At 40.9% G+C, this 19,228-nt stretch overlaps 1 protein-coding gene across 2 annotated transcripts in view; it reads right to left on the bottom strand.

Moving 5' to 3' along the window:
• Nucleotides 1-18,708, bottom strand: part of sardh (sarcosine dehydrogenase) — a 40,053-nt gene extending 21,345 nt beyond the window's left edge. Inside the window, exons 1-12 of one of the 2 annotated variants that reach the window (XM_018670466.2) lie at nt 18,583-18,708; nt 17,011-17,201; nt 16,598-16,734; nt 15,719-15,897; nt 14,123-14,302; nt 12,671-12,794; nt 12,361-12,461; nt 10,035-10,139; nt 6,599-6,728; nt 5,381-5,467; nt 1,047-1,137; nt 670-811 (exon numbers count right to left, since the gene is read on the bottom strand). In XM_018670466.2, the coding sequence (XP_018525982.1) occupies nt 670-811; nt 1,047-1,137; nt 5,381-5,467; nt 6,599-6,728; nt 10,035-10,139; nt 12,361-12,461; nt 12,671-12,794; nt 14,123-14,302; nt 15,719-15,897; nt 16,598-16,734; nt 17,011-17,195 (1,461 nt within the window). In that variant the 5' untranslated portion in view covers nt 17,196-17,201; nt 18,583-18,708. Of the gene's footprint in view, nt 1-669; nt 812-1,046; nt 1,138-5,380; nt 5,468-6,598; nt 6,729-10,034; nt 10,140-12,360; nt 12,462-12,670; nt 12,795-14,122; nt 14,303-15,718; nt 15,898-16,597; nt 16,735-17,010; nt 17,202-18,283; nt 18,492-18,582 lie in introns of those variants that run through there. The other variant, XM_018670465.2, reaches the window with a different exon arrangement.
• Between the last annotated feature and the right edge of the window lie 520 nt (nt 18,709-19,228).

Raw genomic sequence — 19,228 nt, forward strand, 5'->3', positions numbered from 1 at the left:
AAGGTGACTGTCTGTCGAAATCCTGAGAGATACAGAACACTGCCCACACTTTTTCACAGAAAGTAAAAGCCCTGCTTATCTAACTGAAAGTACTTGGATAAAGCCAAGGTTAGGCTTAATGTTTATCAGATCTGGGGATAATATGTAGTAATATGGGGGAGGCACTAGAATATGAGAACATGTCTGCTTTTAGTTGATTTATCATACTTCAGATGTTTAATTAAGACAAAAAGTTTTGCGTGCTGTGTCTTGTGTATATGTATAATGGAAAAAATAACAAGAACACTCATCAACCTAGCACAAAAATCCACATCTATCCCTCTATACATTTGTGTTTTTACAAATTTTACTGTTTAACATTATTTCCCTAAAAAATGAAAAGGTGTCTAATATTACAATATTATCCAATCAGTGAATTAATCTTTCATTCATGCTTTTCATTCCTTCTCTACACTTTGTAAAATAATCAATGTTATGTGCATAATAGAAAAAAAAGAGATGTCTTTGCCAATTAAACCCGTGCTGCCTGACTTAAATGACTCATCAAACACAGTTGAAAGGAGTTTAACTCACAGTGGAGACAGAGCACATTAGGGATGTTTCCTTGAACTCCACAAGAAACTTTCCGTCTAACTGCTTGTGCTGTAGATCAAAACCCGCTCACCATACCTGATGGAAAGGGTCCTTCCTCATGTTGCGGCTGGCCAGAGGCTCATCAAAGGGGAACACCACAGAGTAGTTTTTAGCATACGACTCGTGGCTCCTCTCTCTGATCCAGCGTTTGTTGTCTGTCAGCGAGTTATGGAATCGCCTGAGACGGGAAGGAGAGGAACCCGAAAGATTAACGCTCATTAAAAGTCCCAGTCGTTCAGACTTCATTAAAACTTTGTTACTACTCTGGTTCCTGCTGGCCTTTGATATAATCGGAGGCTCAAAACCATGTTTGGCTTTGTAGAGTGGCACTGAACATATGAAACCTCTTGTGGTAAAGTCCACAGCTCATAACCTTTGTGTGTTTTACACAGTATTTGTATGTAGTGATGTACCTGATGTCATATCCATACATATCCTTTTCAGGGCGGCCGTGTATGATCCAGTGAGCCAGCTCTCTACCACAACCACCTCCCAGCATCATACCTGACACAGGAAGAGAAAGGACGACACAGAAACTGTTATGAACAGTATCTCCTAATCACACTCACTTCCTTACAGAAAACACATGAAATACTGATGAGAAATTAGTTGTTTTGCCAATTTATCAATCAATAAAATGTTTTCTGGTTCTACCCTCACCTTTTTTTATCTTTCTATAAATCTAATTTTTCAGTACATATCCTTGGGTTTTGGACTAGAACTGCAACTAATGATTATGTTCACTACCAGTAAATCTGTATTTTATTAATTATTTAGCAGATAAAATGGCAGAGAAGAGAAGAAGTTGTTAGTCTCAGAATAAATACAGAGTTTTTATCCGATTCTCACAGATTACTGGGTCCACTGCACAAGCACTACTTGGGAAATGAGAACAAAAAACATGACCTCTCTCCCCTTCACTCTCACTGATAGCCTGTCTGGGGGACTGCGAGTATATCTCATTAATTTGGAAGGGAAGAGGAGAGAAGAGAAGAGAAGAGAAGAGAAGAGAAGAGAAGAGAAGAGAAGAGAAGAGAAGAGAAGAGAAGAGAAGAGAAGAGAAGAGCACCAAAGCAGTTTTTGTTCTCTGCCACAGCCTGTATATGTCATATGATCTACAGAGGATTGTTTTGACCTTTGTTCCATCATTTGACCCTTGCTCACATCTGCCCCTGAGCAATCTGACCTCATCAGCTGTACCCAACGGCTGCAGCATTCTGTTTATTTCAACCTCGACCAACAAACAAACTCTGGCAATTCAATATTTTATCCATCCAGTTCCAAAACTGCTGGGTTAATGAGCTGCTCCCTTTCAGCAACCCCCTTCTTGTGTTGTGCTGCTGGTAATTTGCATATATTATGTGTGTGTGTGCGTTGTGTGCACATGTACACACTCCTGTATGTGTTGTGCGCACAACATCAATATGCGACAGCATGAACGCTGTGTCCTTGCATCCCTCCTTCATCCCTCCATCTCCATCTCTCACAGCGTCCCCTCTCCCTCCATCTCTCATCACTCCACTCGTTCACAGGCACTGTCGCTCCGGGTCAAGCCTGGGTGGACGTTGGAATGGCGGGCTGGCTGGATGGATGGATAGATAGATGGATGGATGGATGGATGGATGGGTGGGTGCAGAGATAAGAGAGAGGAGGGTGAGCGGGGAGGGATGATTGTGTTCTCCTAAGATGCTGTGGAGACAACCAGCAAGGCGAGGTGGCACTGATAAATGTCACCAAAGATAACCACGCTGATGTGTGAGCATGTATCTGCGTGTGAACCCTCATGCTCGTGCTTCCACTCATCTTGTCATCTCTCCTCTCTGCCTTTGCACTTCCCCTTGCCTTCCCCGCTATCGGTGTCTCACTCTATTACTGTTCGTTTATGCTGTGCAAACATTTGTTCTTTTCTATGTCATTATCCATCATTCCCTCTCCTCTCTTATGCATCGCTCTCAGATCATCTTTAGATATTTGCTCTCTCTTGTTTCTGACATTTATAGTAATGCTACTAGCAATTCAAAAGATGCTTTTAAAGAGGGAGAAAACACACATAATTGTAATTATTCTTCTCTATCGTAGAAGTGCACTAATAAGGTATAAAGTGATTTTTATGTTTTCATAGTTTTCTAGAAGCTTATGTCACATTTAAAGTAACATTTCAGAAAATGGGTTTATCAACCTAATGTATGTGTGTGTTAAGTACAGAGCTGGAGTCAGGATTTCTATAGACTGGTGGCATGGTGAAAAAATTAGCTTTATTGTGTCTAAAGTTCATAAACATGGCTATCAGCATCTATAGGACTTCTCTGTTTACACCATGTACCTCCTTAGTTTAACCTGTAAAGAAACACAAATGTAAGTCTGTAGCATCTCAAGCTATAGTGCAAGTTGCCAGCTCTCACTGCTGCCTTTTTCATCCTCTTTTCATTAGGATTCAGACCAGCTCCTCTTTAGGGCTACCATCACCATCACCACTTCCATTTATCTCTACATCCTTCACCAAAGCGTAACCATAACAAGACGAGGGAATAAGGTCTTATTTCCATTTGCGTCACTGACTATCACAAAAAGCATTATGCCACTAAGCCCAATGGTTTTCTCAGCCTTCGCAGCACACTGCTTTAAATACAGGCAATTTTCTGTGCCTTATAATGTGATAAGAAGCCTCAGCCTGCAATAATACCTGGATAGGGGCTCATCATTGTGATTATGAGCAACACAGTGATGCAGTTGGGTAAGAGGTGCAGTAGTTAAAAGCAATTAAAGAACCATCATCATAATATATAAATGCACTCCAAGTTAAAGAGTTCAGTGTGATGATTTTGACTCCAAGAGTAAGTAACTTAAGGTTGCCAGGCAACAAATACAACTTGTCAAGTAAGAAGATTTACTGATTGCTTGGAAACCAAAATGAACCCCAGCAAGCAAAACTATAAAACCAAAGGTTTAAAAAGTTATAGAGCGCTCACTGATGGAATTTTTTGAATGTGAATCTGTCGATTTTTACCCTGTGGTTCATGAATTATCCTTGTTTCTTGCCTAAATTAGCTGTGGGGGTTCACGTGGATCTGCGTGATGAAGTGAAATGGACAGAAGACTTTTCTCTTGCCAGAGAGACATAGAAATGGGAGAGGAGGGGATAAAAGACAGCATAGGGAAAAGTGGACATCCTCAAGCTCCTCTTTTGATGAGGCTGTTTCCATTGTGTTTGTGTATGTGTGTGTATGTGTGTGGCCGCGTGCAGGTGGAGGGCAAGTGTGTAAGACAGACATGCTGAAGACATATGGACCATTCCTGTTGTGCATGGCAGGTGGAAAATCCCTAATTATCAAGTCACTGTTGCCAGGTGTGATATCAGTGACGCTGGGCTCATTTCAATGAGCTCAGTCCCAGCATGGCCCTTTAAAACAGTGTAAATGACAAGGAGACTGTAAAACTTTATCCATCTCCTGTTAAAAAAGGCTGAAGCATTATTTTCATCAAAAAACTTTTTTTAATTATTCATTTAGTCTTTTACTGGATGAAAATAGTGAAAAATTATCATCACAATTTCCAAAAGTCAAAGGCGATGTCCTCAGTTACTTGTTTTGTCAGACCAACAATCCCACACTCAAAGATATTAAATTTACAGTGATGAACTGATGAATGTTTGGCTCTTTGTTGCTTCTTTGCCACTATGAATCAATTATCAGCATCGCTGGGGATTAATTTTCTGCTGATAAACTAATTGCTTAATCACCTTCAGCAGTGTTTAATATCTAATGAATGAAACACGATGCAAAATGCATGAGATATGAAATGAACCAGCAGCTCAGGGACAGAAGCGCACAAGCCCTTGTTAACCTGATAATGGATAACTAACTGACCTACAATCAGAATGTGTCTCATGGAGAAGTGATTGGGGAATAAGAGAGCGAGAGAGGAGGTGTTCGATCAGTTGGGATTCACAATCAATTTGCAAGAATCTATAACAAACTTAGGAAAACTAGACTTCTAAAGCAAAGAAAAGACAGAGGGAAGGTCTTTGTGTCATGTGTTGAAACCACTTTATGTTCACTCATTAGGACTCAACCTCTCTTCACCCTCCAAGCTACTGACATAAGAGCTCTAGAGCTCAACCCTGTAGTCATTTTCTCTTATGCAGAAAAAAAGCTTTTGTTCAAGTGTCTGTTAACGCTAATGGCGATTACTTTACCCTTTACACCCCCTCAATTTATGTTTTTCAGATTGCTGAGATGCCCACGTTCCTCCTCTGTCTAATGTCAGAGGTAAGCTCATCTGTGAGTGAAGTAATGGAGTGACCTGGGTTGTTGTTTGTACATGCATGTGTTTGTGTGCGTCCAAAAAGCACTCCATTATTCATTTGTGCCTTGAGAGATGTCCACAGCAATTGGCAAATGCTAGGTCAAAGTCTAGGAAAAACACTCTCCTCATTTGTTTTTTTTTTTTCCTCTTTATTTTGCCATTTACTTTCTTCGAAGATTCCTCTGACCTCTCTGGCTCTATCATTTCATAGTTTTCTCAAGAGAAAGCTCTAAACCAGGAAGTATTTGAAAGTACCCCACATCAGGTCAGTGATATGTATCATCTGTTTTAGGTAAAGTTTATGAAGTTAACAGTTTGACTGGAGATGTCTTTACTGTCTGTTTTCATCATGCATTCTTTATTTCTCTTTCTTTCTGTTCTTTTCTTTCTTTAAAAGCCCGCCCACTTCACCCATTCTCCCTTCTTCCCCTGCAGCACTTACCGGCGCTGTTGAAGCCACATCCCAGGAAGAAACCTCTGACCTCTGGCGCTTCTCCCATCAGCGGCTTATGGTCTGCAGTGAATGATTCTGAAAACAGACAGAGAGAGAAACTATGCAGGTAACGGTGGAAACAAATGCACTCTCTTCCACATACACAGACACACGTGTTTATTACAGTACACAGGAAGATGTTCATCAGCTGTGTTTAATCATCTGCTGAAGATGCCAAAAGAAAACATGTTTAATCTTCAACCTTATTCCTCATGGTTCTCGTGGTACTCGTAACACCTGGATGATGGCTGAGAGCTCTCCTCCATTTAGCCTGGAAACCTCTCACTGAGGTAACAGCCAAGGCCTCAATAAGCCCACTATGAAAATTCATTGCTCAACATGGTGTACTCTACATGTAAATACAACACTTGAAACAAAAGCTAGGCTTAAAGCGAGGCACACAGATGGGGGCATACGGTCTGTAAGTACAACTACAACAACAACAGGGCTCTGATAAAATCCTACTTTTTATCTCTATCATTTTATATGACTTTGTTTTTTCTTCCTATCATAGTTTCCCTACATGTCATCTCTCCTCATATGTCTCTACTTATGTTGTTATCCATGTGTATGATCTTTCTCTCTTTCTATCAATGTCTCCAGTTTTACATTTCTCCATTGCTACTTTGCTCTTTCTTTCCATCTTTCTCAGATTTCATTCTCCATTTCCTTCCTCCTTTTCTGTCCCCCATCTGTCTATATATATGCGTATTTGTGTAAATGTTTGCTGTGGCTTATTTTACCGCAGTAAATCACTCACTCTCACACGCTCCAAACAGCTGCATCTCACCATGATGATGAAAAATCCCAATTCGATACTGAAACTCTTCAGGCTGCGCGGCTACAGATCGGCTCGCTCAACCAACCGGGCAGGGTGATATTGCCTGGACAAGGAGTCAGGCTTGAGCTAATCAAACTATCTGCTCTACAAACATGACACATAGCCTGTGTCTAGTTTAGGTATTCATGAGCGAGGGCAGTATGGGGAGCAGTGAGTGTGATATTTCACAGACAGATGCATTTCACTTTAAAATCAGAATGTGTCAAATTTAAGACGTGTCATGAAAGTTGCTTGTTCCCTGCTGAAATGCATAATTCTATAAGAAATGGCCTGGGGGAGAAAAAAAAGTTTTTCTGTGGAAGTGGTGCTTGTGTGTGTGAGTGTACCTGGTCCACAGACAGTGGACTTGATGCCAGTCTGCTCCAGATTAGGGACTCTGTTGATTGCACCCTCAATATGTTGCATGAATACATCCCAGTCCAGGTCAAACAAGCTGAAGGCAAACTTATCAGACACCTGGGATAGAAAACACAACAACAAATACATGACTTTTTTGATTTTATATTCACATGTAAATTATGTATCTCGCTGCAAGAACACATTGATCTACATGAACAGAAAGAACACCCTCCATTGAGAAAACAGAAGGGAGACATTGTGGAAAAAATGTGCTTATGGAGACAATTATGTTTTTTTTTTTCATTCTTCAGCTTTGTTTCATATTTATATTAGTTTTTTTATTCAAAACGGACACTGATAAATTCAACAAATACTCAGCTCTGATTGTATTCCGACCAATATGAATACAGTCAACATCCTTCCTCATCACTGTCGACAAAAACATTGTGACTTAAGTCCGATTTAAAACACAATACTAAAGAGAGACAACTTTGTGAGTGAGGTGCGCGGTGCAGCCACCACACATCCTGTAGCATCTGTTGAATCGACCCTTTCTCACCAGGGGATTCAACATCTGACAAATCAGACCTCTTGCCTCTCAGTTCCTTGTCCAAGCTTTAATTTGCTCCCATCTGGACTTCAGCGACTCCCTCCTCATCAGCTGGGAGCCCAAAATGCAGCATTTATCTCCTACAACCCGTGCCAGCCGCCTCGCCCTTTTAAAATTCTCCCCTCCTACACTGAATTGGCTGACTCAGGGTGCTCAAAAATCGACAAGTCCAGCACACCAGCTTGTGCTCTGTGCTGCGATTTTATCAGTCACGCATTTCTCCCTATATCCTGGCACTGATCTGGTCATCCCTCCACTAACAACTTTACTCTCCTCCATCCTGGCCCCTCGATGGTGAAATGGAGTCATTCTCTTACTTCCAAAGGGTGACTGCTTTTTTGGGTCACTGCAGACATATCACTCTGGATGCCAGCATCAACGCCTAAAATGCTAAGTACGCTAAATATAAGCAGTTCTTAAAGTTAAAAGTCTGCAGTTAGACAGAGGAGCTTAGGGCATACTGAAAGGAGCTCCTGTGGCTGCACAATGAACGTCAAAAGTGACGCATTTAGTTTTGATTAAGACTTGACTGTCACATGAATGTGTGAGCTGACAGTGGCTGCTTTCATGTGAACAAAGAACTCTGCATTATTACCGAGCACTGACACTTAACTGGAGTATCTGAGGAGCAGTGCTCTTTGTCCTAGACACCTCACTTCTCTCAATCCCTCCCAAGCCATCGATCCTGCTCATCTTCACTCAGTAGGCATCCTCTATTCTCTCCGTCTCCCCACTAATTCTCCTTTCTGTATCTCCTCTTTCTTCCTCCATCCGCCTCGAAACATCAAAGCAACGCTCAGCTGCAGAACGAGGACAAAAGGAGCTGCTTCTGCACAAAGAAATCCTCTAAAATGTAAAACCACTGAAGAGTGTGTAGACTGGGAGGCAGCCAGACAGAGAGACAGAAAGTCGTGAAGTCGCTCATAGAGGCAAGAAGATATTATCGGTGTCCTGCAAAAACCCTGTGTCTCCTTTCATAGAACCTGAGACTAAATATATATTTTTAATCATTTACATTAGATTAACATTTTTTGGAGTCAATGACTTCATGAGAGTTACTGGTTTTTGATATTTGTGTACTTAGCGATCACTCATTTGCATTTCTATGGTTCATTCTGACACATTGAACAGATAGTAATCTTTACTTGTGAATGGTATGAGTCCAGGATCCCATTACTGTGTAAGAGCACAGATTTAAGGGAATAAATGAAAGAAAAAAATCTAACAGGAAGTAAAGGAGGAGTAAAGAGGTATAAGTGTGACACACCAGGACAAGAAAGACAGCATAGAGCCCTGCCACCGAACCTGAGATCCCAGTTAACAAAGAGCTGTAAAAGCCAGTCCTTGAAAGTACACGTCCAAGTACACATCCATTAGGAGTGAGACCACCTGTCGATTCAAAGGCTTTTATAAAGATCAGTTCCCAAAGTCAGTCTGTAGAGTTTCTTTTTTATAGATGCCAAAGAATAGTTTGAATGGTAAGCCATTTGTTATTTCAGTCTTTTACAGAAAATGCTTTGGTTTTAATGTTCCAATAAAAGCGATTTCACCAGTAGTGAAGCTAAAAATATAATGTTTGTGGGTGGTGCTAAAAGAATGGGGTCATTAAAGTCAATGGGTTTATCCCCTTTAGAACATGTATTGTGCTCATCAGTCTGCCTACTAGAAATAAAATATCGAGTGTGAAGGTAATAAGACACACAGTTTCTTTTTTGCGTGATGATTATGTTTCTCAGAACCATACTGGCTGCCAGAACCGTACTAGCTGTATCCCCCACACCTCCAGTCTTCGTGCTAAGCTAATTCAACCATGTCTTGAGTCCAGCTCTATCTTTCGAAGAAATTGTTAGACATTTTGGGAAACAGGCTTATTGACTTTCTTGCCCAAAGTTAGATGAGAGGACTGATACCACTCTCACCTTTGTACTCTTGAAGCTAGAACCAGCAGTTGGTTAGCTTAGCTTTGCACAAAGACTGGAAATACAGGGAAACAGTTAGCTTGGTTCTGTCAAAAGGTAACGCCCACTCACTAAAACCACAACTTGTTGTTTGTACACTTCAGTTCTTTTAAGGATTGAACCACAAGATAGGTGCTGGTGCCTATACTAACATCTTTTACAGTGTAACTTTAGCATGAGCTAGCCTAGCTGTTTCCCCCCACTGTAAGTCTTTATGTGTTATGCTTAAGCTTTATGCTAAGCTAGGCTAGCTGCTTTCTGCTTAAAGAAAGTCAGTGGTATCAATCCTCTCATCCAACAAGAAAGCAAACAAGCACATTTCCCAAAGTGTCAAACTTTTCCTATATGGCACATTTTTCCTGGTAGCACTTCTGTACTTTTATTTCACCAGTTTTAAGTTAATTAGCTTCAATTATAATGGAGTAATTCAAAATTATGATGTTGCCACTTGTGTAAAGGATCTGAATATTTCCTTCTTCCACTGGGGAAGATTAGTGAACACACACACACATACACACACACACACACACACACACACACACAGTTTTATGAGTCCTGTTATGAATACAGTTTGACCTCCAAGCTAATATAGCGGTAAGTAATGAAGACAAAGGAAAGAAAAACAGACTAAATAAGAGATGAGGTCAAACTGACAGAGACAATTGGAAATATCTAAACAGGATTAAGTTTATTCAGTTACGTAATTTAAGTATTTGATTTTATGTCAAACAGGAAAGACATTACGTTATGTCTCTCACTCAGGGACAGAGGCAGTCAATATGTGAGGTTATCAGAGTCTCAAAAGCTACTGACAGAGAACGAGATGGTTAATCATTAGATAATATTCAAGCTTACTTCATCCCAGAAGATGGGGTTCTGTTCATAGCCACCCACAGACAGGGCATCACCTTGGAGGCGCAGGTACACTGATGCATCATGGTCCCTGACATTTGGCATGTTCTGCAAAGAGGGAAGATTAACAAGGAAACATTCAAAACATGAATTAGTCCACTCTATTTCAGTGGAGAACAAGTTAAGGATAATATACATAAAGAGTTTGCACTTTCATTTTTTCACTTATCAAACAATTCACACCACCCAGATTCTCACATGGTATTCAGTGCATCTTGGTACCTTACACAGTGGCCTATGTACAGAACAGTGTATACAATGTGGGACATAACAACCGGAAAAATCTTAACGGCAGCAGTGGCACATACTATGACATACCTTAACAAACCATTGCGCTTCTTTATGTATGGTATTGCAGCAACTGACAACCCATGAAATCTTTCAAAACACAACAGAGGGAAATATTCATCCTCTTGTATCCCAGTAAATAATCTTGTACGAGTGTCTAATGACTAGTTACACTTTAGGTATGTTACCTGTATTCATCCTGTCATGAGTGCTTTTCATTCCAAAGTCAATTGGTTCTCTAGGTACAAAACCAAAATACCAGCGAACAAGCTGACATTTGGGGAACAGCCCACTACGTTTAATAAAAGCCAAAAATGGTCCTTTCCTCTCTCTTCTGTGGGGACTACAGCCAGTCAGTCAGTTTACTCCATGTGATCAATATGGAGCGCTGTAATACATTCTGTCCTTCATGTTCTCACACAGATGAAAACAAACACCAGTTACTTCCAACAAGCCAGCTATTTTTTTAATTTACAGCCACCACAGCCTTTCAGGACAAAAACACATCTATTCACTCACAAACTTGTGGTCAGCATGAGACATTAAGACCTGAAGTTGCACATCCTGGTGAGAACAGATTTCCTGGTGTCATCCGAGTGTGTCATTTTGTGTGTGTGTGTGTGTGGGCTGATGTCAGTTTACATGATGTAGCAGTAATGCTGTTTAAGCTGCTCTTAAACTACATAACACGGGGAGGTTCTGACAGCCTGTCTAAAACCACCAGCCTCTGGAGGATGAGCACAGTTTTGCATGTGTACTCTAACTAAATCTAACACACACAACACTCACAGTCGCGCAATCACAGTGGATCATGTGCACAAGCCATGTCAGACATGTTGTATCTGCATACAACCGCCTCCCCTATGCTCACTAAATACACAGACACACACACATTACTCACATTAATGTATACAAACAAAATAATCTGCCTGTCTCTCTTACGCAAACAAACACACACATCTCATGCCAACACACACCAACAGCCTGGGCCTTTACAGGCTGAAATCTGTGCGGCCACAGTGCTCCCTGTTGGTCAAACAAACTTAATACATCCAGATGAAGGAATTTCTGTCTCCATGGGGAATTAAATGAACAATAAAGTCTAAATTACAATAATACCGTCTATGAGGATGTCTGAGGAGAGCATTATAAATTATGCAAATTAGCCAAAGAACAGAGCAGAAGAAAAGAGGGCAGAATTGAAGAGAAACAGAACAGAACTTTATCATCTACCAGAGTGGAAAATTGTCTTTGGCTCACCACAATATAAAAACAGAACAAAAAAGGTGTAACATAAAAAACAGATGTGGCAATAAGATACCGAAGTCTAGTTTACACGAGTAAACAAGTAAGAAATACAGAATACTTAAGATAAAGCACGAACCATTAAAACAAAATACAAGTTGCTGTGGAGCAAGGTTTGTGGCTCAGTTTTTTTTAAAATGCTGATTGCACTTGAAATAAACTAAACCTCTTCTAAAATATCTTTGGTTGCCAGAGGCACCCTGGAGTGTCTCCCAGAGTTCAGAGTCTCAAACTGTCTGTCAGGATGCTTAAGGCTTTATCTCTTGTCCTGGCAGTATATAGCTCACTCAGCTTCATCTGGAGCTTCCCAGTTATTTTGCTGGCAATGCCAACTATTCTAGCCAGCTTATTTCTCAGCCTGAAGTTCAAGAGACAAAACCATGAAGTCAAGTGGACACTCTCAATCAGGGTTGTTGTGCATGGTTTCTTGCCAATGTGTAATTACACATGCAATCGTACAACGTATAACCTCTCACTATAGAAAGAAGATTAAAGGTTACTTTAAAATGTCTTCTAGTAATGTCAATGTCAAACTTTGGGACTCAGAAAATATCTGCTATTTGCCATTATGCTATCAGGGCCGATAGAGCAGTGTGCCAATGGTTAATTTTATTTTTAGTATAACATATCTTCAACCACAGTCAAGCTGTTCAAATGTAACAGGTGGTGATCCTACCTGTATGCCTTCAATTCTCTCTGTCACCACGTAGGCATGATGCATGGCTATGAGAGGCACCTTGACTCCGGCCATTTCCCCCAGCTTGGTGGCCCACACACCTGCACATAACAAACAGAGACAAAAAGTACAAAAATCTCACCACCTTGCATCCCAGACAAAAGCAACATCTGTGAAATTAATCATATTTAAATTATGATTTTGATTCAAACCTCTATGCAATCTCGCTTTTACTTTTACTACACCCAGTTAACAAAATCCTTGTGACCTGTGATTTTTTTCTTAGGTCTCACCTAAGTCAGAGTCTCACCTGCACAGTTCACTACACAAGGAGTTTCAATTGTCCCATGAGGGGTTTCCACTGCCTTCACCCTCTTCACCCCGAGGTCATCTGTCCGCACTTTAATACCAGTCACAGGACAGTTCTCGATCACCTGATTTAAAGAGGACAGAGTAGGGTTGCTCACATGCAACATGGAGATACATGAAGGTATATGTGCTGCTCCACCCTTGTAGGAGTCCTTGAATGTACTACACAGAGGAGTTGTACAGTAAATCATTTGAATAACATTTGAGCATGTGAAAAGATTTCTAATCACAAGTGTAGCCTTCAATACTCCTCTTCAACGCTGCTGAGAAAGTGATGTGATACAGTTTTGATGCAATTTGCTGTACTTCATATTCCCATTTATATATACGTAATTCCTCAGATTAAAATTTTATAAACATATAAAGTAGTTCTCTGAGAGCAAATATCAGCTAAAGTGCATGTTACTTGAAGTTCATACAATTCATACAGTCTGCCACACAATGATCACATGGTTTCAGCATTTTCAAGTTACTTTAGCATTGCAATGCTAAGTATAGTAATCTAAAAATTGTGTCATCGTTGTTTAAAAAATCTTTTTGTTATATCTAGGACAGTGTTTTCTGATCTCAGAGCCTGCTTTCCAGCAGCTGTGTAGGCTCAAATACCATAGAGATCTAACCAAAAAGTGGTTCAGGACGCCAACAGACTGAATAAGCTAATTTGCAAAGCCAGCCACACTGTGGGAGGGGAGCTGGATTCTCTGACAGCAGTGTCAGAGAGGAGAATGTTGTCCAAGATAAGGACTACATTGGACAGCACTTCACACACTCTCCGTGGCATGCTGGTCAGCTGAAGAAGTACATTCAGCCACAGACTCATCCCACCACGCTGCACCACACAGCACCACAAGAAATCATTCCTGCCTATGGTCATTAACCAATTCAACTCTTCTCTCTGACAATCAACCTGTTGACTGATCCCTGGACACTTTTCTCCACCCATGTGCAATAACCGGTTATCTATAAAATAAATCTGTAAAAGCACTGGCCATCATAAAAACACAGGTCATAGGTGCGATGGATCAGTTAAAGAAGAAATATGGCTTCATGTGTTACAGTTACTGACTGCCATTAATGCATAGCTGTACACAAGGTTATGACATAGCGATCTAAACTCGATTCCCCTGTTTCTGATAAGGGTGCTATCTTTACACTGTGATGTCTTATGTCACACACACACGCACGCACACACACACACACACACACACACACACACACAAACCTAAAGCAAAATCAAGGTCCTTTGAGCAAACAGAAAGCATGACAATAACATTCTGTAACATTATGCATGCACAGAAAAGCAAAGCTAAGGTCAAAAACTGCAACTCTATATGTCTACATCAGCTGCAACATATGATCCAATGAGAAATATAGCATATACACTACACATTACCGTGGCTCCCCTGGCGGAGGCAGCTCTGGACAGGGTGGTACAGGTGCCTGCTGGGTCCATGGTGCCATCCTTTGGTACATACAGGGTTCCATACAGATCATCAACGTTCATCAGAGGATACAGGTCCTTGGTCTCCGCAGGTGACAGCACATGGGACTCAATACCGTAAACTTTACCCAGCTAGAAATAAAAACCATGTTTTAGCGGTTGTGGTCTGAGAAGGATTTATTAATTTAAAGTAATCAGCTGTATCACCTTAATTCTACACTAAATGAGCTCTTATATGACTATCTTTTCTGTCCTAAACATAATAATTGCTCAATGGCTCAAACTTGATTTGCAGACAAAACAATTTTAATCTCATAACATAAAAGAGACTCAACAATGGCTCTGTGCATCACAGTGGGAATCACCTAACTGCTGTAATTCAACCCTCTGTCAGTGTAGTCCCCTCCTATATGTAGTCTCCATTCTTGATGAACTTGTAAGAGCAGCTGTCCACAAAGAAGAAAAAAATCCCACAAGTGCTTATCATTCTGCAGCTGCAGGACGTGTTGAGATATAGTCAGGAGCAGCATATTAGTTAAGTTTTAACTGAGGATTGTTGATCCAAACACTTTTTACTGCTTTTTCATGGCTGGATCACTTTGACATTGTGTATTAGTTTGGAAGTTTCAAGTGAACTTTGAACTTTTAACACACATAATCAAGGTAAACAAAGTCTTTTCCCCTCATGTGCCACCTCCTCATGTTGAACAATTAAAAACCAGAATATCAACTTTGCATTTTAAAGCCCTGAGGAGTAGTAACAGTGATCTCTCTTTCAGCCAATTAATAAACTGTTCATTTACTGCTACAGGAGGAGCTTGTGGTGTACGCATACATTAAGTTTCTGTCAGGTATTGTATTTTGGTAATTGTGACAACATTGGTCCTTAATCCAATGACAGAATTATTTATGAGCAGTGACAGAAAGACTTAGTACACACAGAGAGAAACGTTTATGCTGCTACATGGAGAGTGCACTGTAGTAACCTGGTTATTGTAAAACCTATGTTTACATATAGAGAACAGGCTATGAGAGAAAATATACACTGTTGTGGACGTAATGACACTGGTTGCTTTGGAAACTATTTAAAGCTTTAATCACTGCATCTTATGCCAGTTAGTTACATATTTAAATAATTTCCGCTGAGCTTTCATTATAGCTTTGATGATTCCTCTTCAAAGAAACATGTCAAGGAAGTTTGATGCTTGTGTTTATGTTTTAAATATCTGTTCTATAGACCTGAAATAACAGATTTACATTGCTAACAAACAGACATTAGTTAAGGTTGTCTGAAACAGTGACATGATCAAATTTTTAGTTTTTTTTTTAATTTTATGAAAATGTAAAAATTTTTTGCTCCTTTGGTGACACTGCATAGAGAATCATCATGTACAAAAACTGGTGTATCAGGGAGCACTCCTACAAAGTAAACAACTTATACCAAAATCCACCCTAGCACTAGACAAATCATATGTCCCATGACGCTCTATAATCTCTTTACCCAACCATGCAGCTATCCTTTGCTAATGAGGCCATCTCTATTCTTACCGACATGAGGCGCTTGTACTCGTCCAGTCTCTGCTTGTTGGAGGCAATGAAGAGTCCTCCATTCTGGATCCAGCCTGTGTGGAGACCGGTCTCCTGCTCTAGGTCTTTGCTGATCACGTTCCTGGTGTGGGCCAAGAGCTCCACCTCAACATCACTGGGACGGAGCTGCCACAGCAGACCTAGTGAACAGACAGACACATCAGCTGATGTATAAAAATACTTAGATGACACTGGATTAACAAGAATGCAGGTCCAGCATGTTTACACACATGTAGGTGAACTCCCATTTAAACAACTGTAAAGTCTTTATCTACAAAGACCCAATCTAGACTGGAAATACAGGTTAGAAAAAACAGAGTAGGTTGATAAGTAAAGAGTAAGAGTTGGGGTGGATGGTTTAAAAGATACCTGTACTTGGTAGAAGTACTGTATATGTAAGAAAATGTATTTGGTTTTATTTTTTACTGTTGTTTACAATAAAAGAGGTTATGATATGTCCTCTGAGCAGCACTACTTCTTCAGGGCAGTCTGGGCGCTTCAGTTGCTATCAGAAAATAAAGAGATGGGCCATGGCTAGCTGTTAGGATGCTAACTTCAAGATAAGAAGTGATATAACTAGAGGGAAAACATTGCTGTCCCCCACTGGTCCAGCTCTTTGTGAGTAAACAAATGAAGTTTGATGCAGACCCCACAAAGTTTCTTCTAGACTGGTAAGTGAACCACTGTTAATTCTAACATTGGCAATGTAGTAATAGCGAAACTTACAAATAACTCCTTTAATACAAATTGATTTGTTAATATTAAGAGAATATTTGGGCGTTCAACATTTCAGCACATATTATCTCAGGTAAATGCACACTCCTTACACCTGTCTGTTACCTGCAGTGTGCCAGGTGGTGCCAGCAGTCAGCCTGTCTCTCTCAAGGAGAACTGCGTTGGTCAAGCCCATTTTAGCCAGGTGGTAGATGGTCTGACAGCCCAGACTGCCTCCTCCGATCACCACCACATCCGCTGACCTGAGGCAGGTGGCAGATAACAACAGGTGAGCTGAGAGCTTTCAGAGTGGGGTAAGAGCAATGCCACTTAAAACTCAAATCAGTGTCGATCAAAACCAACCCAAAAATAAAAGCTGCTGTTTCACTACATTAAAAAGAAGGACATTTCAGGCATTTCAAAATTCAGTAAATGAACAATATAACTACTTAGTAAGTCAATGTAAGAAAAATCCAAATAGATGCTAAAATTGCAAAAACTACTGGAAAAAAACTACTCCCTCCATTCTTTAAGCTAACCTGGGCAAAGGTTTAGTGGGTCCAGAGGAAGCTCCATCCTCCTGTTTGAGTGTCTTCTTGTAGGGGACACTTTTTTCCGTGGTCTGCTCTGAGCTGTAGGACCGAGCACTTATGCGGCACAAAGGGGAGAGAGGAGGTTGCACTGCCAACGCCACCCGCCGAGCTGCGCTCCCTAGGAAGGCCATGGTCCCCTGTGGACAGTCAGAGGACACAAAGTGGACAATGTGATGCTGCAGAGGGATATGTGGATTGTACCATGCAAAATATGCAAGATCTTGGAATATGGTCATGTGAATGCAACTAGTTATTTACAAAAACATTTTTTCTAAACTACATGATAGCTTGACAGATGGTATGACACATGATGTTTACAGTATCAGTAGCACAGAGGCTGCTGCTCACTGCAATCTGAACTCCCAAAAGAGTCCGCAAAAACAAAATTCCTCTGTAGAGATCAAGGTTCAGAGTGTCGCATTATCCCCAGAAAATATTAGTTAAGCAGCAGCTTTAATATTGTCAATGAATTACAATAATGTTTTTCGAGGTAAAATCATTGCTGAGTTAAGGTGTTTCCTCAGCCACATGGCTAGATGTTTGGTCACTTGCTGTGACCAGGTGTGACCAGGTGCATCTGCAGGTGCATCAGATCCAGCAGTGACTCAGCAACCCTAACATTACAATATCAATAAATCAGTTGATATGTTGCACTGTGGCAGAAGACAACACAGGGAAAAATATTAGGCTGATAACTATTATCCTCAAGCCCGTCTGCATACATCTAAACTAAATATGAGGAGAAACTGGTTTAAACAGGACATTGCGTGGTCGACTGAATGACTGTGGACTTTTATCTGTTTGCATCAAGTACACATTCATCATTTGGCCTTAAAGTTGAAACTTATGCAACTTCTAATAATGTAAGCGAAGTCGCAGCGAACGTATGAAGTGTTGACAAACAGCAGTGTTGCAGTTAACATCAAACACCGCCTGATCCTGACTCCCTCTGCACCCCAAAGTTTTTATACAACACACAGTATCGCTTCATTAAAGAGAATGAGAATAAGCAACAGTATACACGCGAGCATGCATAACAGAACATGTGCGTTAAACTGACTGCATGCACTTGAACGCCACGTACCAAAATAACAAACGCAGCCCAAGCAGCTGCAGGGAGTAACGTGGCATAAAGCGCTGCATGTGGAACCCTGGAAGTTGGATCATGCTCTAACTTTGTTGCATGAACAGCGGTTTGGTTTTCTACATGCACACTTACGCTCGGTTCCGCCTGTCACAGACCGTCCCGGCTACACTCGATGCAAAATTAAAAACACACAAAAAAAGTGGAGTGGGGAAAAAAAGAAGCGAGAAGGATTCAAAGAATCGGAGAAAATGGCCGAACTGGACGCCGGAGAGAGACGGAGCTGTAAAGTGCGGCACAGGAGCTGTCAGATAGCGCGGACTTCATTTGTGGTTCCTGTCTCCACCCCTCCCTATCTAGGACCAGTCAACCAAGTATACTGTAGACGTATAGAATATACGTGTAAAGCATAGAGAGGGCGGGTAATTTCTTACCAAGCTAGAAATTGTCAAGTCTTCCAAAGCTCAAGGACCCTTCTTCAGTCTGCTCATTGATCAAACTGTACAGAAATGCAGAAATGAATAAAAAAAACAGTAACCCAATAATAGCTGCCTTGCAGAGCTCATAGAGTAAGCACAAAATACTGTCAAAGGAGGCCATGGGGGAAAAGAGTCGATTTGTTCTTTGCTCTGTTTAGATTCATAAATGTGCTTGTGTGTGTGTGTGTGTGTGTGTGTGTGTGTGTGTGTGTGTGTTGGGGGATGTCAGGGTATCAGCTGGAACTGCAGAGAGAGCAAACCAAGCAGAAGTAGAACATCAGTTCAACATACAGTGTCATGTATGTAGAGTTTGTGTGTGTGAGAGACTGGATACATATATCAATCTTGCAGAAGGGAATAAATGGAGAGGAGAGACAAGAAGAGGAATAAACATTTTATAACCCCACACAATGCCCCCTTAGAAACTCAACATTACAAAACCTTATGCTCTGAAGTCCTGAACCATATGCCATTACTCCGCCTGCCAAGCTGACCTCATGAAACCCCACCTCCAAACTAGCAGCCAATAAGGAGCTGAGTTTAGGCTGCCTCCTGTGACAGAGGGTTCTCTCCAGTTCATACAGCCTCAAACAGGACGGGA

Source organism: Lates calcarifer, linkage group LG9 (assembly GCF_001640805.2).
Source record: "Lates calcarifer isolate ASB-BC8 linkage group LG9, TLL_Latcal_v3, whole genome shotgun sequence".
Lineage (NCBI taxonomy): Eukaryota > Metazoa > Chordata > Actinopteri > Centropomidae > Lates > Lates calcarifer.